Source organism: Cryptomeria japonica, chromosome 1 (assembly GCF_030272615.1).
Source record: "Cryptomeria japonica chromosome 1, Sugi_1.0, whole genome shotgun sequence".
NCBI classification, from domain to species: domain Eukaryota; kingdom Viridiplantae; phylum Streptophyta; class Pinopsida; order Cupressales; family Cupressaceae; genus Cryptomeria; species Cryptomeria japonica.
Window position 1 is genome coordinate 318,672,150 of NC_081405.1, and position 25,856 is coordinate 318,698,005.

General features: G+C 35.1%; 1 protein-coding gene across 5 annotated transcripts in view; it reads right to left on the reverse strand.

Moving 5' to 3' along the window:
- Nucleotides 1-25,856, reverse strand: part of LOC131070622 (putative potassium transporter 12) — a 128,645-nt gene that overhangs the window by 71,614 nt on the left and 31,175 nt on the right. The window contains exons 1-2 of one of the 5 annotated variants that reach the window (XM_058006206.2): nucleotides 24,872-25,537; nucleotides 24,527-24,711 (exon numbers count right to left, since the gene is read on the reverse strand). The exons of 1 other annotated variant lie outside the window; for it this stretch is intronic. In XM_058006206.2, the coding sequence (XP_057862189.2) occupies nucleotides 24,527-24,625 (99 nt within the window). In that variant the 5' untranslated portion in view covers nucleotides 24,626-24,711; nucleotides 24,872-25,537. Of the gene's footprint in view, nucleotides 1-18,924; nucleotides 19,675-19,708; nucleotides 20,114-24,526; nucleotides 25,548-25,856 lie in introns of those variants that run through there. 3 more of the 5 variants (XM_058006208.2, XM_058006210.2, XM_058006207.2) reach the window with 3 other exon arrangements.

Consider the following 25,856-nt stretch of genomic DNA (forward strand, 5'->3'; position numbering starts at 1 on the left):
CCAAACACGAGTGAGATATTGTCATTGTATCAACTGCTGAATTGCCCAAAGAAATCTCAGCTTTTATCAATCACATAAAGCCATGGATCTCCCTAACTGGAGACTTCTAACAATGTATTCCTCAGTTTCATCTAACATCAAAATCAATGCATTGAGGGCCTGAGAAGAAGTGTTCAAACTCAAATGGAATGCCTTATATATTTTGCTCACAATTTCAACTTTCTCTACAACAGGACTAAAGCAATTGAATACCTTCATACCATAGAGAAAAATAGAAAAAGGCTCTTGAAGTCACTCATTAAAATGCCTAGGCCTCCAAATTCTATGCCCTACCCCAAGTCTCCTCATCATTCTACCACAATTGGTCATATCACCACCCCTTATATTTATAATTAAACTTGAGTTCACTCAGACACACGGTGGAGTGCTCAGAAAAAGGAATTTGCTACCTCTGGAGCAAGCAACATAGGCAATCTTCCCAGCCTCTTTCAAAGTCTTACTGGTGAAATGAATGCCTAACTTCAGTTTATGTTTACAAGAACCTTTTTGGATAGCTTTTCTCTATTGGTCATTATGTAAACCAGTTTAATAAAGCTATGTTTTGTCCTACTTGATTGGCTTTTTTAGTACCTATTATTGAAACTATAATGTGCGATTGCTGAAAATATGATGTCAAATCGCTCTCTATTATGATCTAGGGGTGTAATATCCTCCTTAATTTAGCTTGATATATCTGATACTCTTTCGTTCCTTGACTTTTTAAGTTTTTTAACTATTGAAAGACAATGCTTTTTGTAATGTGTCCATCTCAGTAGGTAATATAAATTTTTACTATGAAAAGAAAAAAAAACACAAGTCAAAGTATTTCATACATAAAGATTGGTTGTTTTCTAATGCAAACATACTGAAACTTATATGACATGAATTAAAATGTGTATTTGGTAATATGGCATCACAGCACTACCTTTTTCTACCCAAGCAAGGATCTTGCACATCTAATCAGATCTCATAGTTAACGTCCACCAGAAATAGCTTAGCACGAACTTGAGTACCTAATTCATTTAGGAGTATACAAAAACTATGTTGCCAAAATACATTCTAGAACCATTGCAGGCAGCCTTACACCTCACATTCTACAGGGAAAAACAGTGCACAGCACAAGAAGGCCATCTGGAAAATCAGGTAGTTCTATTAGGACTCCCCTCCAATTGGCAGGCCCTTAAAAGATGCTATCTCCCCAATTCACTAAGACAACCAAAACTCTCTTCCAAACTCACCATTGCAAAAACATAATCTTAATTTCTTCTTGCATGACACATTTAATACATACCCTATCTAACAGATCTGTCTTGGTGAGCTTGTGTAAACCAACCATCACATGAATTGGCCCTTACAATGTTGATCATCAGCATCCAATGCGGACTCCAGTTTCTAAATCATACTGTATTTGGCATTGGGATAGCTCTATTGAAATGTTTAGTCATAAAAAGGGAACATTTTATCATTGGAACAGAATTGATCCCTCCATCCTTATTCACAGTCTAGATCATAGCTTCAATTTTATCTTCAGCAAGAAAAATATTTAACTTGATGTAAGATGCACTATAATTCTCAATCAACTAAACAGCCCTCTCATGTTCCCACACATCATTTCCTTTACAAAATACTTCCTTGAATAGTAAAACAAATTATCATTCAATTTTGGCACAGAATAAGCTGATTCAATATTGAAAAGGATGCAGGGTTTAACGAAGAGCATGCATACCAATCTCTATCTCCAAATTTATTTGCATAACCATTCATTAGACTAGATTGGTGTTTTAAAATCCCTTATCAGAAAAGCTTAGGATTGATCACGAAAGCGCACAGAACAAGTAAAGGAATACCTATTCATGAGTTTTGAAGAGTAGCTACAAGATGGAAAAAGAAAATATACATAGGTCATTTAGAAAATTTGAGGACACAATTTCAAACAAGAGTCAGCATGATTCAGAAAGATTTCAAGGACACTTCTTCCATAGCCAAGGGAAACATCAAATGACATCATGAGAATCTTGTTGTGGAATACCATAAAACTTGCTTTCATACCTCAAAGCAAGATTTGAAGTATGCTAAAATTGATCAAATCTTAGCAGTGGTCTTCTTCAATCTCATTCTTATGGTTGTCCTCATGTAATGTCCCCATTTAAGCATTGAAGAGAAAACAATGTAACAAATTAAATTAAATTGTCTACATTAATATTTTCCGCAATTGGTATTTAAATAATTATAATTATAAGTTCAATATTTTATTTTAAATGACTTTTCCTATGCCAAAATAAAATAAATATTATAAAGTCATTTTATGAGTAAAAAGAAATTAATGTTTTAAAAATGTGATTTTATAGTTAAGTTATGGTAGCTTTAATTATTAAAAAGTAAATTTAAAATATATTATTCCAAAAAGTTCTCCTAGGGCTATAAAAGGAGGATGAAGAGAGTCATTTGGGTTTTCTAGTTATTCGATATTTTCTAAAAAGCACAGTTGTTGAGATTGAACATGTTTGTTCAAGCACAACTGTGAGACATGGACCAGCTCTGATACCATGTGAGATTTTGCCAAGATCAAGAGGCAATGGAAAGCACAAATAAGAGAGACAAAATATATGATAGAAATAAACTATATTCTATCAAGATGAAAAATATGTTCAACTGGATCATTAAGCGTTGTTGTTTATACAATGAATATGAGCTTGCTTATATAGGCAAGGCTATATGGATATGTGAGCACATAAACATGACATGTGGCTCAATAAGAAACAAGGGTAGGTAGGAAATAGGTGTGGGTAGGTAGGAGAAATAATATAATAGTCCACATGAGGTGGATCACCCACTGAATGTGGAGTGTAACAACAAGATCACACCATAAAAGGTGGAAATTCTCCTACACACACTATCCCAATGTGGCACAAACACCCAAGTGTCTCATACCCAAACTACTATGTAATGCATTTCCTAAGTAAACTTAAGTAAGGTGTAATAATATCCAAGATGAATAATTATTTACACCAACACCCCCCCTTAAGTGCAACTTAGGGGAATGCACTTAAGTCTACAATGCAACTAAGCAATGCAAGATGGGTCCCGGCTACGAGGCCATGTTAGGTACCCATGTACAAATGCAAATGCATGAAAACCAATGCAAGAAAATCTCTCACAAAGCGGAGAAATAAAGAAAAACCCAATGGGAAAAAACCCTCCCCCAAAAGAGAGATGAAAAACTAGATACAAAGAACTCTCATAGAAGTATGTGAAGGACAAAAACCCCATGTGAGGAAAAAGTCCCCCCCATATGAGAGAAGAAGAAGAGAGACTAGGAAGCCCCCCCTCAATCTGGAATCAGCACCAATGATAGAAGCTCAAAGATGAATGAAGAAACTGCTCCATGAACGTTGAACAACATTCCTCCCCTTAGAAAGAAACAAAACCAAAGGTGTATCCATGAAATCTCCCCAACCATGAAAGGAAGATGGAGAAAAAATACTCATGATGAAAGGAATCTCTAAAAACTGCTCAAGTGTCCCCATGTCGATGCTGAAAGGTACCCCCTCCAAAGGTAGTAAACTGTGCCACACTACTGAAAAAGGCACTCCAAGATCTAGTGGAGATGGATGTAGAACATGTCCCAAAGACTCATATGTCTCCTCAAAAGATAAAGAGACCTCCTCCAAGTGTTGTACAAAAGTATCCACAATCATGTCGACCTCTAAGGATTGATCATGTAGAGAATGCACAAGAGGGTCAGAGTGATCCCTTGCAACAATCAAAGAAGGATCATCTTCATCAAAGAGAAGATGAATGTCATGAATGGTGTCTCCCAAATCTGCAATGTAGGAGTCCACAAACAAACCTGCAATGTCTGTCAAGTAGGCATCCCAATCAACTGAAGCTGGAAGACATGAAATATCCTACTGCACTGAATCATAATAAGGCAAAACTGTCGCACTAGCTCCATCATCAGGTGCAATAGGTGGTGTGATATCAATAGAAGTAGATGATATGCAAGGCTCAAGAATGGGGTCACATGTGAGAATCCCCAAGTTCAAATGCCCAAAGTTCTCCTCAAAATCTAAATCATCAACATAGGAAGAATCAACCTCATCAATAGGACCAAAATCTGAAAAAGAGTACAACCGAGATGCATGATCAACCATCCCAGTCGCAATGATAGCTCCACTCTCCAAGTCTCTAATGATAACTGAATCAGGTGTGAACTCCACAGTTTTCCTAGTTGCCCCATGTGTGATTTGATAGATGGAAAGAAGATTATTTGTCAAGTGGGGTACACACAACACATCATTGAAGGAGTTATCCCCAATGGCAATAGATCCTTTCCCAATCACATCCATGTATGTATGATTGCCCATCAAAATCTGTGGCATGTGGCAAGGCTCAAATGTAGAAAACATAGACTGCGAAGATGCCATATGATGAGAAGCCCCTGAATCTATAAGCCATCTCCCTGAATCATGACTTGTAGTAGCACAAAGAGCTTGTCCCTTTCCTTTATCTGTCCCAAAAGTGTGATCCTTTCCTTTATCTTTGGAAGAAGAAGCCGATGTAGACATTGTAGAAGGTAGGTTGATTCTATTCTTCTCAAGAAGATTCTTCAACTCATCAATATCCTTCTTATAACAATGATGTTCATCATGTCCTGACTTCTTGCAATATCCACAAAAAAAGATTGTCCTTATATGATTTCCTCTTAAGTGAGAATGGTGAGTCACCTTGTTGTGGAGAGGAAGATTGTGCTCCATCTTGTTGTGGTTGAGACTTAGGTTGCTTTTGATTCTTGCCTTTTCCTTAATTGCTTTGATTCCCTTTGTTAGCCACCAAAGCTTGTGACTTTGTAGATTTGAGAATCCCCATCATGGTCAACTTAGATTGCTGAAGTATCAACATCTCTATGAATGAATCAAATGAGGGAGAAGTGTATGAGGAACCTTGAGCTAACCTATGGGTGTGAAAGCTAGATACAAAGGTTGCATACTCTGAAGGAAGCTTGTCCAACAAGTTATAAACCAATTGAGCATCCTTTTTGTCAATTCCACAATCCTTTAGCTTTGCTCTTAACTCAGTTGCTTTTGTGACATAATCTTGGATTGTATCAAAATCCTTGGGATCCAAAGTTGTGAGTTCACTATCAAACTTGTAGCCCTTAATCTCATCAACTTGACCATACAATTTCTTAAAAATATCCCAAGCCTCTTTAATTGTAGTACACTTATCAATGTGAAAAATGAGATCATCTGATACATACTTTCTAAGTGTTCCAAGTGCCATAGCATTCTTAGTAAGCCATTCAATTTGAGCATTAAGATCAGCCTTAGGATCAGGTGGTGCTGTAATAGTTTCATTTACATAATGAATGAGTCCTTTTTCCATTAGTTTACTCCATGCCTTAATTTTCCATGATGCATAATTATGAGGAGGTAAAAGTTGAAATTTAGGAGAACCCATAGCACCAAAATGAAAAAACACAAGATAGAGAGAGGCACAATCACACAAGACACCCCCCCAAAATACTCAATCACGAAACCCCCAAAATGGTGATTTTGGCACTTTATACTTAGTGCGTATACAATGGGCCACTTGCAAAACAAGGCAAAGTGGACTTCTGATTTCAATTTACAACTTCTCAAAATGAAACCTAAGAGACTTCAACAAATACTGCTAGTGATCTAAACTGAGATCCAAGCAAAATGCAAGTACCAAATATGCCAAAAATGGCCAAATACTGAAAGTACAATGTCTACTTAAAATCACTGCAAACAGATGGCAGATTATGAAAGTAGATGAAAAAATATGCACTTTCAAAAAAAATGGCACCTAAAAATGAGTCCATATGAGCCCAAACGAAGCCTCGAAAGTTGTAAAAATCAGGAATTCGCGATTTCTGAAAAACCTGTATCCGAAAATCAGAAAAATCCTGCACCACTGTACAGATCAAGAAATTCTACCCCAAAACAAAAAAAATTGCTCCAAAAAACGAGTCCGGATGAGTGAGATATCGCTATTTGAAAAATGCCTGCAAAATTATAATTTCTGGAAAATTTCTGCTGTAGCGTCAAACTTCAAATGCCTCTAGATTTGGCCTCTGAAGTCCGATTTGGATGAAACAAAAGGCAAAAATGACTTTCTTGGACCTCCTCAATCCAATGGTAACCTCAGATTTGACCCATCAAGCTTCAATAAAAACCTACAACAAAAAGCTCCAAAATACACAATCTCAAATAGCATCAAATTTCTCTCAATTGGCAAACCAATGACACTCTAATAGCTCTGATACCATGTGAGACATGGACCAGCTCTGATACCATGTGAGATTTTGCCAAGATCAAGAGGCAATGGAAAGCACAAATAAGAGAGACAAAATATATGATAGAAATAAACTGTATTCTATCAAGATGAAAAATATGTTCAACTGGATCATTAAGAGTTGTTGTTTATACAATGAATATGAGCTTGCTTATATAGGCAAGGCTATATGGATATGTGAGCACACAAACATGACATGTGGCTCAATAAGAAACAAGGGTAGGTAGGAAATAGGTGTGTGTAGGTAGGAGAAATAATATAATAGTCCACATGAGGTGGATCACCCACTGATTGTAGAATGTAACAACAAGATCACACCATAAAAGGTGGAAATTCTCCTACACACACTATCCCAATGTGGCACAAACACCCAAGTGTCTCATACCCAAACTACTATGTAATGCATTTCCTAAGTAAACTTAAGTAAGGTGTAATAATATCCAAGATGAATAATTATTTACACCAACAACAACCTATAATGAAAACACTATGATTAAGATCAAGTTCGGTGGTGAAAGATCCTCCCTAGCCGATACTATGAAATCGATTTAGGGTTGCAGCTTGCATGAGAAAATATTTGCAGGTGGAATTATATAGGTTTCACGCTTGGATCAAACAATTAAATAATAATTTTTGGAAGAGAATACATTTTGTAAAAAAATATTGTGGGAAGAAAACTCTCCTCTTCAAAATGGATTTTGCGATTGAAAGAAATTTAGGAAGGGGTTTGGAGTGAAATCAGTCGCAATAGGATAGGAATTAGGAAGGGAAGGTGCATGTACAAGAAATCGGGCTTCTGTTTGACATGTGTGAAGTGGTTTGCATTTAAAATTCTTACAAAAATTAAGCTAAGTTCTTCATTTCTTATCTGTTTCAATTTCTAGAGGTTTGTAAATGGATTGTATGCAATCAATGAAGTAGGAAAAGAGATTCTTTTGCATTTAAATTGGAAATTATTAAGTAGAGTAATAGATTTACATTTTTTTTTGAAAATTTCCAAAGTATGTGGTTATAATGTCAAAAATTCTATAAAGTGCTTGAAATTCAAAACTAGAGTAATGAGACTTGATGAGTCTTGAGTTGAGTCACCCTAAGAAAGTCCAAGGCCTTGGACTCGTCAAAAAAGTGACCAAAGAATAGGTTGTAACTTCTTCTTTTTTCTAAATTTGCTCTACAACCCTAAAAGCAAGTTCATTTCATTTTGTTGGCAAAATAGGAGGAGGAAAGAGAGTTGTTAGATAAAAAAAGAGTGCATTGTAGGGCAACCAGAAAGGAGGTAAACCAAAAATCCATCATCAAATCGCAATCTGGCAGCTTCAATCTCACATTTGATGCATTGAGAGCTCTCTACCAATGATTGGAAGGAGTTTGCATTTTATTTCAAGTTTGTTCTAAGAGGTAAGCTTGATTTTTTTTGTGTGTTTTTTAAACAAAAATTGTATTGGTTTTTTTTCTTAACACGTCAATTCATTTCCTTTCAGGAGAAAGAACAAACCCTACATTTTTTTTTGGAACAAACCCTACATAATTTTTTGGAACAAACTGTACATTCTTTTTTGTATTAGCTTAATAGTTAATAATTATAAATGACAATTCACAAATATTCTTTTTTTTTTGTAATTATGTGTTATTGCAGCAGCCTTGAGCTTTTTAAATCATATTTTTCACAATGTCTATGTCTAGAACCCCAATTAGAAAGGACCCAACTTGGAAACATGCTGAAATTGTTTCCAAGCAAAAAAAAAAAGGTGAAATGTAAATATTGCAAAACAGTTTTTCATGGAGGCATTAATAGATTGAAATATCATCTTGCCCGCGCACCTGGCCATGATGTGTTTTGTGATCTGGCATCTCCCGAGGCTATTGTGAGGTACAAGTGCAATAAGAAACATTTGAAATGCAAAAAGAATAGAAGAAGAGGCAAAGGGAGGGGTTGCCAAGCATTGCTAGTGTTGAAGAGGTTTCTTCCATGCCTCCAATTTGTCTGAGTGCTAGTGCTAGCGCTAGCGCTAGTGCTAGTGATAGTGATAGTGGGAGTATTAGCATTGGTCCTAGAATTTGTAAATCTAGGATGGATTCGTATTTTGTGACATGCTACTCGTAGTGCCCAGTCGTCGCTTGAGAGCATTGGTTGGAACAAGGAGGTACATGATGCAACTAGACATGCAATTGGAGACTTCTGGTACTATTGCACCATTTCATTCCATGCAGCCAGGTAATTTTTTTTATTTGATTGTTTTAAAATTTATAGTTTGATTCTTTGTCCCACAAATTTTTATATTTAGATATATGTTGAATTCAAATTTAAAGTTCAACTCTCCATTTTACAACACTTATCTTATTTATTTTATTTGTGGCATGTGTTAGGACTTAGGAGTCCTTATTGGCAAAACACAGTTGATGCCATAACTATTTATGGGGCAGAGTTTGAAGCCCCTAGTGAAGATGACTTAAAGAGCCCAATTTTGGCACAAATGGTGGTTGATGTAAAAGCCACAATAGAGGAGCAGCGCTCGGTATGGAGCAAGAAGGGTTGCACCATCATGACCGATGGTTGAACCAATAGAAGAAATAGGATGCTGCTGAAATTTCTTGTTTCTTCCATAGGGGATTGATCAATGCACTTCCCTTAATGCATTGAATAATTTGAATCTAGTTTAGTGATTAATATTTTTAATATTATAATTTATTGCATCATTGATTTTGCTTCTTTTTCAGGTGGCACCATGTTCATCAAGTCAATTAATGCTTCAGCACATACAAAAAATGGCACATTCCCTTACAAGGCTACAAAGGAAGTCATACTTGATGTGGGTGAGGACAATGCAGTTCAAGTGGTGACTGATAATGCAGCAAATTATGTTGTTGTAGGTAGACTTTTGATGGAGAGGCACCCAACAATATTTGGTCTCCATGTGTCACCCATTGCCTTGACCTCATATTGGAGGATCTTGGCAAGCTTCCATGGATCAAAATAGGTGTGAATGCGGCCTAAAATGTTTGCAAATTTGCATACAATCATACATAGGTCCTTAGCCTTATGAGGCAATACACGAGGCAAAGGGAGTTGAATCATCCTAGCATCACTAGATTTGCTACTAATTTCATCACATTACAATCCTTGATTCGGTGAAAGGCAGCTTTGAGGTGTATGTTTATTGGTGAGGAGTGGAATTCCTCATCCTATGCTACGCCCATTGCAAGGATTGATTTGGCAAATTGCATTTTTTATAAGCGGGGCTTTTAGGCACCTTGTGCAGAGATTGTGAAGGTAAAATTTAATTCTACATTACGTTTTAATTTTTCTTCATATTTTTCTTTTATTTGCTTATTTTCATTAACACTTAAGTTAATGTTTCACAATATCTGTAGTTCATTGAGCCCTTGGTAGTTCTCCTACAAGTTGTTGATGGGGAGAAGCTTGCAATGGGCTACATATATGAGGGCATGGATAGGGCCAAGGAGGCCATTAGATCCGTCTATGAGGGAGTTGAGGGTAAGTATCATCCCATTTAGGAGATCATTGATAGATGGCACATCCATCTTTACAAGCCCTTCCATGCAACCTCTTATTTCCTCAATCCGACATTCCAATTCCACCCGGATTTCAAGGCGGATGAGGAAGTTCTTAATGGGCTCTACTCAATGATAGAGTAGATGCCACCTAGTAATACTAGCCATATAGTCCACAAGATATAGGCCTTTTCTAATGCATAGGGAGAGCTCTTTTCTTGTCAAATGTGGAAAGAAAATCAAACAAAATTGCAGTCAGGTAAAAATATATTTAAGGACATAATTTAAGTTTAAAAATGTACAAAATTTCCTCTTTTTATATTATTATTATATGTTCAAACTTGAAACTTAAAGTTAGAAATGAGATTGATTTTTTTTCTTTTTCTCATCTCAAATAGATGGTGGCAAATTTTTGGTGCTAAACCACCAAATCTTCAGAGGATAGTCATTCGCATATTGAGCCAACCATGTCGTGCTTCAATTTGTGAGTGCAATTGGAGTATGTTTGAGCACATACACTCCAAGAGGCGCAATAGACGATTTGTGGAGAGAATAATCTAGTCTATGTTCATTTCAACATTCCTCTTAAATAGAGACAAGTTTTGGACCACGACTCCACCCTAATCACGCTAGAGGAGTTCGATCCACAATCTAAGTGGATCACAGAGGCTATAGATCCTATCTTTAGTGACGAGGACCTTGATTGGGTTGAAGCGGCAGATAGAGATGCTGAGGTTGTAGCCATGGCAGAGGAGGATAGAGCAAAACCACACACAGGGACAACTGATGTTGGAGAGGCTGTTATGGTTTCACAAGCAAAGATTATGGCTACTACATCATCCAAGACCTACCTTAGACGCATTTGTAGGAGCAATGTAGGCTCATCTGAACCATAAACTTGTAGTTGTTGTTTTGATATTTGTTTGGAACATTTGATGTCATGGATTTCATATTCCATGAGTTTTGTATACATTTGACAATAATTATAATTTTATACATCTGTTAAACCATTTCAAGAGAAGAACACAATTCAAAGTTTATAAATGACCAAGTATAAACTGAGAGGGGAAGACACACTTTGATTGTCTTCTTCCTGCACTAATTGTGTTCTTCTCTCACCCATGTATGAGTGTGAAGAGCTGGTTGCTTTCTCTGGACACCTTCCCATTGTGTGGCCAACTTGATTACAATTGTAACATCTACCAGTGAAAACTGAATTTCCTCTTCCTGAGCTTCCACTGCCTTCACTAACTCAATTAAGATATATACTTGTGTTATTTATCACACCTACAATTTCATTCACACCTAATTTCCCCTATCCCCTTTTCTCTTTATCACACCTTCCCATGTATGAAAGTGTGTTATTTCATTCAACTACAATTTGTGTTTATACTTATGTGATCGATGTATACTTGTGTATATAATCAATTTAGTTTCTATTTGATGATGTTATTATGTTTTTAAGGTTTATTTAATAAAGGGTGCATGAAACAATTTTTAAAAAATATGAAAATTTGAATGAATGTGAGATTTTTGGCATATGGGAATGCATGAACAAAAGTCTTTTCTTGAAATGCTAAATTAGATCAAATGGAATTATGTTTCTAAATTTTCATTAATTTTGGCATGATTTTTGTGCCATATTCCTTGGAAAATGTGAAAATCTGAAAATGTGAAAATCTGAAAATGTGAAAATGGAATGTTATGTGATTTGAGAAATATTGGAATGCCTAACCGGTTGAAACAAATATCTTGAAAATATATCGTGAAATTGGTTGAAGCTTGTATTTTGTATTGTTTTTTGTGCCACATTCATTGGAGAATGTGATGAGCCTATGCATAGATACTAGAGAGGGTTATGGAGTGGCTCCCAACATTGTCCCCGGTCCAAAGTGGCACGCTAGCAATCACAATGTGGGGATTCATTTAATCAAGTGAAAAATAATGATACATAGCAATTATTATTAACTAACCAAGATAATGGAAAACCATTGCATACCTTGAGTGCTCGTAAAGGCTTAGGATGATGACTTGGGATGCCCCTTGCATGCTCTGAGCGCTTGTAAAAGCTAGAAATGATGACTTGGGAAGACATGCCCGCTTGTGTAGCATTTGACTTGTATGATTGAGTATCCCCATCCATATGAGGGGGTACTGGATTCCATGTGTTGCCATCCCTTCCTGCACACGTGATGGCACTCCCTAACTAGCTCTCTAGCATCTAGTCCTAGTATAGTTGAGTAGCACATGAAAGATGTATGGTTCCTTTCCCGTTGTTGAATTATTGATGCATACTTAGATGTTGTGTATTCTTCATGCTTTGATGAGCTTATGCCTTCTCCCATGTGCCTTGCAAGTGTGAGTGTTTGGGCCTTGCAACTATTTCCTAGCATGAGGGAGTGGATCTTTTGATTTCATGTGGTTGGGTGGCATGTATACCACTGTTGAGCTTTGAAGGATAGCAAACCAAGATTGATCAAAGTACTCTCTCTTGTGGCTACACTTGTGTACTTTAGTTAGTTTCTTTTCAACTATATTTGTATATAGAAAGGACATTTGAGTCCTCATGTTTGTTATTGTAATATTCTTTTATGGACCTCTCTACTAAGATGGAATACATTATAATCGAATTGTATCATGTTTGTGATAATAGTTCGGATTACATGAACTTGGTGTTAGAGCCGAGCATGATAGTATCAAATAGATTTCATGCTTATGTGATTATGGTAAAATGAATGTAGGAACTTCTCTTTTGGGCTTAAATTGAACTTAAATTTTTGTTTGTGTTTGGTTGGCCTTGTCCTGTTTCTAGGCAGCCCTATGTTACCCAGAATTGACCCAAGAAGGATCAAAATCTATTTAAGTATGTTTGGGCAGCCTTGTTATAACTGGTAAATTTTGTACTCTTGGCTCTCTCTAGTTAGGTGGCCTTGCTCTATGCTTGGGTGGCCTTGTTCCCCACACAAAAACTAGAGACTAAATCCTTCATATCTCAAGTAGCTGGGCATATTTCAAGTCCATTGATGTGATAGAATAATTTTCGTACCTCTTAGCTTGCTTGTATCGCTTGTATTTCGTCATCTAGTCGAGCAGTGTTGGCTCCTAGACATGTTTCACTGGTGTTAGTTTCTGGAGTGTGTTGTAAGTGTTGCGAGGGGTGTTTTGGGGTGTGGATTAGAGGTTGATGATCCCCTCATCCCATCCTTGTGTGGTCTTGTGAGAGAACACAGCCGTCGGTTTGTACCCAATCATCTTTTGGACATAGTTCCTTCTCTCTGACTGGTCTGTCGTGGATCAATTGTACTACGATTTTTAGTATTTAGTTGGTGCCACCTTGCATATACAATGGTGAGGTTGTTCTTATTGTCTTGCCCACTATATCATAGTGTTGCATGTGACACTTGTGCGCACATTGTTATGCAAATGCGACAAGTTGTTTATCTTTGGCATTGTTGCGAGGTATTTCAACAAAAAAAAGTTGTTTCATCAAATTTGCCTTGGTCTTTCTAACAAGGCATCACATCCTATCAATTTGGCAACCCTTTAAAGACATTCTCAAATATCTTCTATCATTCCTCAAAGCATAGCAAAGTTTAGTGAATTTAAAAAACCAAAGAGGAGAGCACCAAGTTGCAACATCAAATCTGCAATCCTTGGAATAGAGCTACACTTGCAAAATATTCTAGATCTATGAACTCAACCCCAACAATAGACCTTGTGCAAATTCCAAGAACAAACAAGGACAAAGAGGATCCACTCCAAATCCCAAGAATAGCGAATTAAATCTAGAGCTAAGTACAACTATCCATCACATTGAATTTTCCTAAAATAACATTAGTTTTGAATTATCTATGCCTTTAACATATCATTTATTAATCAAGATTAACTTGTACTTGTGTATATATCTTATTGGATTACCTAGCTTAATCTTACGGAAAGTTTATTTTTCCTTACAAGCATTTCAAACGTAGCATACACCAATACTACAAGTTCAACTTCCAAGTTAGTGTACCACAAAGGTAGAGCAAAATTGTGGCATAACCTTGAACTACCAATACATACCATACCTTCATGAATGTTAAATTTAAAAAATATTAACTTAAAATGTAGATGTCCAATGAAACAAAAGTATGTGTAAACTTTAAGCTTATCAGTACCTACCATAAACATGTATTATTGCATCCATTCAAGTCAAACTTTTAGTTACATAAATAATTTGGACTAGTCAAAATAAACGCAACTCTTATAAATTCATGCAATAATAAGACAATTTGGATTGGCAATTGTTCCATCAAATCTAAAATATATATATGCATTTAGCAATTTCATTGTCGTCGTTTAAGATAATTGAACTATTCACTTTTCTTAATAATTTACGAGTTTCAATTTTCATAACAAATCACAATTACATAAAAAATGCATCTTTTTATATTTATTGAAATAGAAACAACATTGACTAAGTAAAATGGGATGACATGGGCAAATAAAATTTGGCAAATTTAAAAGAATTATTAATTACTATGATTGCATAACCAACATTCCTATAATAGTAATATTCTATTTCCTTTGGTGAAACCCTTTCCCAAGTTTGAATTTCAACATCCTTAATATGTGTAGACATACTCAATTGCATAGTCTCTAGTGGCACACTCTTACTTATTGCCTCAAACACTTGTGTACCTACCCATGTTATTCTTGTTGCAAATATGACAACTAATATCCACTTGCCCATTAATTTTTCCTTACAAAGTCTTTGTCAATAGGAATTACAAATTGCAAAAGAAGTTTTTTAGAATTGAATTGTCCCTTCGAGTAAGTTTCTAGGAGATAAAAAGGCATTCATTTGAGTTATTTCCCACTTCACCTACGACACTTCCATACGAAGAACCCCTAGCACCTCTTCAACTTGTTTGTTCAATCTAACCCCTTTGCTACCATAACCTTCACCGTTGTCATATTTTTAACCTAGCTCATAATTTGGTTTTGATGTTCTTCAGTCTTCTTCTCTAAGCTCTTTTGTTTCTTTGTCTTCTTCTTCTCATTGTTGTTCTTTTTCTTTAACTTTTCACGAAATGCAAAATGGCAATATGAGGGCTTTTTGTTATTGGTGTTAGTGTCTTTGTTTTAGGTTTAAGGTTGTTGTAAAGGGGTGTGCTCCACCAAATTTTTTCTTAGTTTTGTGTTTTCTAAATTGCACTTCTCCTTGGTTGGATCATAGTCATCCCTAGGATGGTCAAGGTACATCTAGATGTCCCCTAAACATCTTAAGGACGACTATGCATCCCCTACTATACCATACCCTTCTATTTCTCTGGTGCACCAGACATATTCCCAAACAAAATGTTATAGGGACTAGCTCTAGGGACATTTCTAGCAATCCCTACATCCCCAAAACATCTCTAGCACAAGAACAATTGGATTTACCCAAGGGATGCACCACCATGGAATATAGATCTATATTTGTATCCCATTAATACTCTACATGGTATCTTTTTCTATCCCAGCCACATGGAAGGATTTTGGTGGACACTAATTGTCGATTTAGATCAAGCTTTCCTTAATCAAGCAAAGTCATCATGAACCAAAATTTTAGACAAAAATAACTCTCATAAAATCTTCCTAAATATTATAGATTTTGGTATTTTTAATTTAATTACTAATTTTTCTAATCAACATAAGTTCATAATAAAACTATGGAAATCTATTTGACATACATAGAAAAATAGTAAACAATGAAAATATCTATGTTACCAAGTTTGACAAATATATGTGTGAGTTGTACGGGTTCAATTTGAATCAACTACTAATAAGTTGACATTTCTCCCATTTTTAGAAAAAAAAATAAGGTTGGTAGAGTTATCATAAATAGAAGGCAAATTTTCATTCAATATTCTATTTATTCACTTGACTATAGAGGGATGAACTATTAATATGAATTGCTCCTTTGTTCTATTATACTCTTTTAAAATACGCAGTATGTGTTTTGACATTAACTTGAGGTGAAATAACTTTTTTCATGCAATATTTTTAATATTTTTATTTATATAATATATTTATTTTATATATAATATTAATTAATTTAATATATATTAAAGTCATATAATTATTATTAATTTATTCATTATTTTTAATTATAAATAATCTATTTATTATAAATATTACAAATTATCCCCCTTAGGTTGCATTTAATCAATCAAAAAAAATTATAAATTATTTTTATTATTTATTTAAATTTTATTTATAAATTTATGTAATTGTCATGTTTATATAAATAATTGTCTTACTTTACCCACAAAAAAAAAGGGAATACATAAAATAAGTTATACCTTGAAAAACATAAATTTTAAAAATGATATCTAATATAAAATGACATAAATAGTATAAGAATTTTTTATTAACAAATATATAAAAGAGAGGAAAAGAAGAAATTATTGTAAATACTAAGAAGCATTCTACAATGGAATGTAATGATTTGAGTGTGTTAAAAGAAACTTGTACCTTTTATTTTAAATATAAAAAATCTAAATGAAATCATTTTTATTTTTTATTCATGTTGTAATTCTTCTTCTAACACAAATTTTAAAATAAAAATAAAAACTTATATGATAAAGATGATCCATTACAATAAAAAAAAGAATATAAATAAGTAGATAAATTAGTTCTAAAGTAAAATAAACTGGTTTTGTCATATTTATTTAGTAAAATAATAATTTTATTTATTTTTATTTAAGTTTTTATTAAAAAAAAAAAAGCTATTGAAATAGATTTGCTTTTACAATTGATATCATTAGATATTTAAGATTAGTAAATAATTTACTAAAATTGTAGATAAAAATATCATGAATACATCTATCTAAAAGTCACAAAAAAAATTGTTTCCATAAAACTTTGGCAATATTGATATAGTTATATATTTTACATCACTAAATAATTTATTAAAATTGTGACTAGTATTGGCATGGTATGATGGTTAAGTTTTGTTCTTGCCATCAAGGTTTAAGTTTTTTAATTAAAACAAAGAATAGAGAATAACAAATAATTGTATCAATTAGAGAGGGTGATGGATAAACACGCCAAAATAAAGATGTGTAGACGTGTCCAAGTTGTTTATCGGTTAAGTTTAAACAGCTACAATTAATTGTCAAAATGTTTAACTATTTTATTGGAAGATTGTTAATCCTTTCGCACCTATAAAATTGTAACAATGAAAAAATTAAAATAATTTGATGTTCTTTGTTCTTTATTTTAATTTGGTCTCAAAGCTTGCGCCTAATTGGAGAAAGTTGTGACTAGAGTATGTGAGGGTGAACATGACCTCATTCAAAAGACATCAAAGACCAATAGAGAATAATTTTCTTTGCTTTGAAGTTGTAATCAAACACTTGTTGATGAAAGAAACTATACCTCATCCGGGTTATGAGACATACATGTGAGGATTGGTGTCTAATAATTTAGAAGGGGATCCAAAATATGGAAGCTTAGCATTATACCTTTGCGAGAGTAATGAGACACTCCATGTGCAAACCGTGTCCAATGATGTTGGGAACTTGGATGATAGCTAAGTGACTATACTTACAATCAGAGAGCAACTTGAAGGATTCTTATTGGTCCCAAAATTGTTTTCCAAAGAACAACTTTTGCAAAATGTATTGTTTTATGTTATGCAATTAATTATTGTAGCATTAAAAGGGGGTGTGGAAATAAACGCTCCAAAATAAACATATTTAGACATGTCTAGGTTGTTATCAATTAAGTTTAGTTTGTTGTATTTGATCCAATTTGTTGTCAAACAAAATAAATATAATAGATCTTTACTTACAAATGACCATGTGCTTTGTACTTTTGGAGAAAAGTAATTGTTTCTCTTATTATAATTGACCCTGCTCAATATCTTCAACTTTCAGATCCGTTTTTATGTATTACTACTTTGTATTCAACCTCAGTTGTCTCTCTCAAACTTTTTGATTGGGAAGAACCTATTATACATTCTTTTTATTTTAATAATTTTTCCCATTTTCCAAAAAACAATTTTAAAAAAAATCAATCAATATAAACAGTGCCAACACAAATGATTGTTTTCACCTAATTTCTTGGATTCCAATTCCATATCATGGCATCCGAAATGAACACAATGCGCGACATCCACAATAACTTTGGGCCCCATTTTAAACTAGGGTACGATTTATTTAATTTTTCTATTGTCCCACTTAAATTAACGAATACTCTTCTTTTTTTTCCTACGGGAGCGCATCCTCCGGGAAGGTGGTACCTGATAGATTAGTTAATTAATAATCATATTGATCTAATCTTAAATAAGAATAATTAATAAATTGCGCACTCACGAGATAATCACAGGTTCCTGTCTTTTTCATTGATGTCTATTTCGAAGTGGCACCTTGGCCTTTGCTTTAGGTAATGGTTTATTGAAAAATGTGGGATGGTTGCTGTCTAGAAAAGAGAGGCTTTTTACTGTAAAATAGTCCCATGTGGCCCGTAACTTTTTCGTAATTCTTCCAGAAAGTTATGGAAACTTTTAAGCCGCGGTTTAGGGTGACATAATCGTGTCCCAAACCAGAATGAAAATACGAGTGGCCCTCATTCCGTTTCATTGGAAAGAAACCGAGAAGGCAATTTAACTCTGAAAATGGGTCTGGGTGATTCAAATGAAAGACGTTAACTAGGCTAAACAGTTTATGGGATCCAAGAATTACAACCCTATTTTTATTACTGTCCCTAAAAATGACGACTCTTCTATAAATTTTGGTCAGATAAACCACCCTCCCGACACAGAGATTAAATCTCAACTAACTAAACTATCGCATTTTAAGTGCGGTTTCTTCTGCCTAATTTATATCAAAGCACTCAATTCATAGAGACGGTTCCCGTAATTTGTTTCTCCCAATTTAAATATGAAACAAGAATATAAATTGTATAATATGCAGTGTCACAGAAGAAAAGCTTTAATATATATCTTGAAGCAATCATTTCTCAAATAATTCAGAATCTCATCGCTGAGCCAAAAATATTATGAGTGTGAAATTTGACGATAAGAACCTTGCGATGTCCCATGCCACGGACTGCTCCAGCTTCGGCTTCAATACCATCATCCACTTTGTTGTCAAGCTCCCATATGTGCCCCATCTCGCCCGCCATGGCCCAAGAAAATCCTTTCTTCCCTGTCGCCTCCGCCTCCCGGTTCCTTCGTATTACCACCACTGCTTACAGTTTCTTCTACCCAGCTGACAACTTGTATCAGAGATCATCACGTTTATCGACCATGTTCTTCCATTAATGCATCCTTTCCTTGCTTGCAGTTTCTTCCAAGAAAAATTTCCTCGCTTATTTTAACAATTCGGAGTTTTAAAACAATGCATTAGTTTATGCTGTCTCCACCCTCACGAGCCAAGTGCGCTTTCTGCCGACGAATCCAAGAACATATTCAAGTCTGCCTTAAATTTCGCCCATGTCCAAACCTTAAAAACCTTTTCAAGAAAAAATCGTCACAGTTTCTGCAGGCGAGTTCAATTACTATTTTCACACAAAAAATTATCACGCACATTTCTGGCGCCTCGAATTGTCCGAAAAGGCATACAACTATGACTCCTTGCTGTTGATTTCTCGTCCAATAACTTCACTTATTACATCTGCTAACAGAGAAATCACACCATATCAATGTCTTTCTCACTTATGAATACGTATCAAATATCAATAACAGAGAACGGCCGGCAGATGTGCACTGCCATTAACAAAAACCCTGAAAATTTTCGTTTCCACCCCCCGCCCCTAGCGGAAATGTCCGCATTAAAAAAAAAAACACTCCGACGTGGCTTCACTTTACCTTCCCACGTGAGAATTCAGCGGCGGATTTTGTTGTGTGCATTAACTCAACCAGCCATTCCATTGTGAGGATGAGAGCTGTATGATGAGCTATCCAAATCGTGGATCAGCCATCATCCAACGGCAGAGAAACTTTTGTCGCCAGTCGATCCGTATGCGTTTGTGGTGGCTAAAGCTGAGAGGTTGATTTATACGACGGCTCCTTCGCAAAATGACAAACACCGGCGCCAAAAGTGCTGTCACACAGTGACAGCTCATGCTGACATGCACCGGATTAATTTCACGATCAACGCTGTCGTCTGGTAAACGAGAAGTTTGGGGAACATCTTGACAGTTGAAGCGTCTGCTTCAAGTTCTTTGCACGTCAGTTGCTGAGTCCCTCCCGGGATACACAAAGCTAGATATTAATCGTGAAATTTCTGAGTACAAGCGACTTCCAGACGGCATAAATTTTAAGGGCAATTCTGCCTCTTAGGGAATTTCAGTTGCAAGTGCCGTCGCTTTTTTACTCAAATGGAATGAAAGCTTCTGTTGTGTGACCATGAAATCTATTGTCCTTGAGAATAAAAACAGTTTTGCTTTGTGTGAAAAATGAATTTTTTATAGGTTTCATTTCAGCCACATTTAATTCATAGTATCTATTTATTTTAATTTTAGATTTTTTTTATATGGCTCTAGTTAGGAAAGAATTTGTTGTTTAATTATTTTCTCTTCTTTATAGTTAAGGTGTCAACTTTCAAGATATTAGTGTATTTGACAAGGATATTCTTGTAAGTTGACACTCCATAACATAATATGATTATTTTTCTACAAATTTCAAAGTACAAAACTGATTTTTTTTTTTTGTCCATTCATCTTTCATATTATACACCCTTCAATCTCACATCTAAGATAATAAAAGCTATTACTTGCCTAAGTTGTCGACATTTTTGCTTTCCATTTTATTTTTGTTCTCATATATGCATATTGTTCATAGTCACAAGTCTCTCTTTTGCCCAAACTCTTTATCCACATGGTTGTCTTGGCTTTTTTTTCACATCTTTTAATTCCCTCAATGGTGTTTGGACATTCTTGCATGCTAATGTTCATTTAACCATCCACTTGATATTTTATCTCATCCATGTGCTCTTTCTTCTACTTAACATTCTTCCATTGTTATTTTCGGCCAACACTCTAACTCCATACTCTGTTCTTTTTAGATAACATAGCAACCCAAATAAAGTCAATGCCTCTAATGGGAAAGCCTACCTTAGCTAATAAGATTAGGTATTAAACCAAAATTATCATTTTGAAATCACTTATGATTAAATACTTTTGTAACCTCTCTATTCTTTTTCCATTTCATTTATGACTTGTTGTCAACCCAAACATCATACCCATAAAATACCATTGATGTGACAAACAACTCAAACAAAATCATCTTGGGTTTCCATTTCCATAGTTTATGTATCCCTACATCTATTCTATAGAAAATATAAAATTTTAGCACCCCTTGTATGTTTTTTGGTCTTAAAGTATCCTAACTAAGTTTATTGTAAAAATCTAGACCCATGTACTTATATCCATCCACCACTTATAAAGAAGCTTGTCCTACCACTCTTGGTTGGATTGTTGTGTGGGATAGGAATTTCATCCACTATTTTTTTTTTCTAGGGGATTTTGGTCATCAATATGCTCTGAAACAATAGCATATTTAACATTTTGTTTAGGGTCAATTTTCAATCCACCACATTCACTTCTTGGTTGTGTATTGTAACAAGAAGTGACATATATAAAACATTAGTTGTAGTAGTTTAAGGCCTATTACTAGTTGTGGGGTAATGCACAATTATATTGGACTAAGAATATATAACAATACTTTAATTTTTCTTTTAATGATTGCATCATAAGCATAAGAGTGAAAAGATCACTTCAATGTATTTAACGACTCATGAGGTTTCTTCTCACAATTGGATTTGGACGTTTTCTACTCTCATTATGGCCATTTTTTTTTGCTAATGATTCCACTTCTAACTCTCTTGTGCCTTAAACTTGAGGATATTATCAAGTTGTATGTGACTTGAAAAGTGGCTCCTAATGTTACTTAGTTTATCATCTCACTTTTCCATTGAAGAATTGGATGCTACAATTTTTTGAATGCCTATAAATAAGAGTTAAGGTATTTATGATCTTTCAACTAATTTTTATTAAGTTGTTTAACCATAAATTTAATGTTATCTTTCCTTCTATCTTAAGACTTTAGAGTTGGGTTCTATTTTTCCTTCTACCTTGAGACTTTAGAGTTGGATTCTTTTGACTCATATTGCAATTAGGGTTGATTAAACTTACCCCTAAATGTAAAGAATGAGGATTCTATGGTGGGTTGGAAATTCGCTTATAAAATTATAGTCAATTACTTTATGAATTCATCGTATCACTCATTAGATTTTTCACCCTAGGCAAATAGGTTGCTTTAGTGGTTGATTTATTCAATCACATTTTTTGGTTGTTTGACTTTGTGTGTAAGATTTATGTTGATGGGTTTTGGGCTCTGACTTTTACTACTTTGCAACTTCTTTTTGTTGATGCACCAACAAAGGTGGTGGTTAATGTTGCTCTTTCCATTTGTCAAAGGGTTTTCCTCTTGCACCCTTTCTTTATGTGCTTACAAGGGCTCTAGTAATCTTCTTCAACATGCTTTCACTAATAATGTTAATTGGGAATTCTAATAATGACAAAGAGGATGTCGTGGAGGGGGAAGTTGTAAAGAAAAGGTTTTGGTCATGATAGGATGGTAGAGAAAGCCATATAAAAAAGGTAACAAGAGTACTAGAGAAGAGAGACTTCTAATAAAGCTCTAAAATTTATGTTTTTATAAATTCTAGGAAAGCAATTTTAGAACCAACCTTCATTAATTTAGAATATATAATGAACTTTTATTTGTGTTTCTAGATTTGATTGTGTCTGTTTTTTGCATAAACATTTTAGATTACACTCTATGATACATCATTAAGATGTTAGAATGCTCAAGAAATAGGAAAAATATTTTCAAAATAATAAATTTTAATAATCCATATCAATAAGTGTAATGTAGATTTTTAAAATGAATTACCAAAGATTTTTTACATCACACTACATAACTATCATTTAAAAAAAGGAAAAAAATAAATAAATTATCCAATTGCCTCGACTCAAAAACTTCAAATAAAGTGAATTGCACCATATTGACATAGAAGAGTGGATAAAGACGTGTGGCATAAAGCATATGCCACAGCACAGAGAACCATACAAGAAGTCCTGTGCTTAAAAATGTCTTTCTGCTTGCTGAAACACTTTTTGATTTTGTTTTCCTATATTCATTTGGCTCTTTGCATCTAATTAACCAATCTAGTTATTAGTTATTGTTGTTTTTAATTCTTGAAACCTCCGTTCATTCACTTAACAGGTCTGATTAATTATTTTACTCTGAATATCCATTTATTTAATCATCCTTCTGTCGAATTGCTTGCTAATGGAGATTTGAAACTCATCGACACGCAGAGACTTATAAGTTAAACAGTAGAACGGTGGTAAAAAGCTGCCAGTGGGAAATTTTAACACATCTAAATATGATCTCTTTAGGTCGCTTTAGAAGATAACGCAAAGCATCCACCTCTCCCAGAGTAGCCTCCCTTAAACATCCCCATTACCCATTAATAAATTTCTATACACGATAGCAACAACTGACAAAGCGAGACCACAAATATGATTATTTAATGGGCTCAACTTCCAGATCACTTTCTCTGAAATGACCACAATTGTGGGTGGCACCATAAACGACATTAACAGATAACTTTCGTCGTCATTTAATACTCGTTTCCCATCAGTGAGATTCTGCCATGTGTGACACCGTGAGCAGCGTATTAAATAAGCATTTTAACTTTTATTTTTAGTTTGTGCTCTGGGAGGCGCTTTCTAAAATATTAGTTCTATTGTAGCACTTAAATTAACATATACTTTTTAATCATCTGCGGAAGCGCATAATCGAGTGAGGTTTTATCACATTACTTAGTTATTAATCAACAAATAATTTATAGATTCTTGTGGCGCACTATGGAGATAATCACAGGATCTTGTCTTGTCTATTTAGAAGTGGCACCTTTGCCTTTAGGCACTACTTGGGGAAGGTAGATAAAAAAGGATATGGCTTTTAATTTCAGTGACTGTAGCTGCTTTACCTAATTTAGGTTTTCAAAAATAAAGTGAAGGCGGTATGGGGAAGCGTTTCTAATTTAGAATCAGGAATCTTTTCCTAGAAAACTTCTAACCTGTGCTATGGAGTAAATCTCACAAGTCGTCACTCAACATTTGGTATGCCGTCTTATGGCAGTTCATCTCCAATCATGGAACAATATCAATTGTAACCCAAACCAAATGAGCGACGCAGATTGAGGGTTTAGTATTTCACTATTTACAGAAGGTAAATACTACTGACCATCACCCTCTGCTTCATAATTTCACCAAGACTGAAAAAACGAATTCAATTGAAACTCAGAAACTGGATCTGAGTGATTGATAGCCAGAAATTTGCAAAGCCTTACTGCTAAATTATTATATTTAAATGACAGCTTATTCTATCCAATTTAGATCAAAGCACTCAATCCATGAAGACGGCTCCCGTAACTTAAAGGTTAAACAAGAACATAAACATACAAAGATTTCGTGCTGTTAACAAACATAAATTGTAAACTACGCATTTTCAAAGAAGAAAGGGTATAATATATGCTTTCCCAAATAATTCTGGAATCTCATCCCTGAGCTTAAATAAAACCTAAAGATTGTGAAAGTTAATGATAAGAACCTTGCGATGCCCCATTCCACGAACTCTTCCAGCTTCGGCATCGGTACCGTCGTCGAGTTTGTTATCAAGTTCCCATATGCGTCCACTGTCGCCCGCCATAGCCCAAGCAAATCCTTTATTTCCTGTCGGCGCCGCCTCCAGAATCCTTGCTATTATCAACACTGCTGATAGTGTCTTCTACGCAACTGAAAAATAATTCCAAGGTCATGACGGTTATTCGGCTGTCAGCATTCTTTCCTTCCTTGCAGCTTCCTCCAAGCAATTTTCTGGCTTATTTTATCTATTTTAAGTTAAAAAATCAGAAAAATCAAATCAAACTGTGTATGCTCTGTCTCCTCCCCTTACAAGCCAAGTACGCTTCGGCTGTCTGCATTCTTTCTTTCCTCTCAGCTTCCTCCAAGCAATTTCCTCGTTTATTTTAACAATTTTAAGCTAAATATTTAGAAAAATTAAATAAATCTGTATATGCTCTGCCTCCTCCGCTTACAAGCCAGACACGCTTTCCACCGATGAATCCGACAAAATATTCAGATCTACCTTAAATTTCCACGGTATTGAAAACCGGCAAAACAATTTCAAGCAAAACTCCGCCATTCGATTGATATTTTTACACATTCTTTCGCCTCGAGCAGCCTCGAAAAGGCATATAACTACAAATCATTACTCGTTGATGAACCTTCGTCCAATTACCTTCTCTATTTAAGCTGGTTCTGTTTTCTTACATCTGCTAACAAAGATCTCATACAACACCAATGGCGTCCTCACTTATAAATACGTTGCAATAACAGGCAACAGCTTGCAGATGTGCACCGCCATTAACAAATCCCTCAACCTTTTCACTTCATTCCTCCGCCATTAACAAATCCCTCAACCTTTTCACTTCATTCCTCCGCCATCAACAAAGCCCTCAACCTTTTCACTTCATTCGTCCGCCATTAGTCTTTCCGCGACTAGGAGAAATCTCCCCACTAATAGAAATTTCCACGTGGCGCCATTTTATAATCCCACGAGAGAAAACAGGTCTGCCTATGAGTCCGAATATTGATTCTAGATCCTAATCGTTGATGTACCTCGACCGTCGACCGCCTCCATCCAACGGCACAAAAATATTTGTCGCGAGTGCCACAATAAAGAAAGCTGACTGGTCCATTAGCCGATTAGTTTATACGACGGCTGACAATGAAAAAGGTGATAACGTCAATAATAAGATTGCTGTCACACTCTCACAACTCAGACTGACCCGTGGCGGGTTAATTTGCCCTTCGATCTTGTCTTTCAAGCAAAGCCTTCATGGCGCAGAAACTGGTTCTCCATTGTGCTTTCAAAAAGT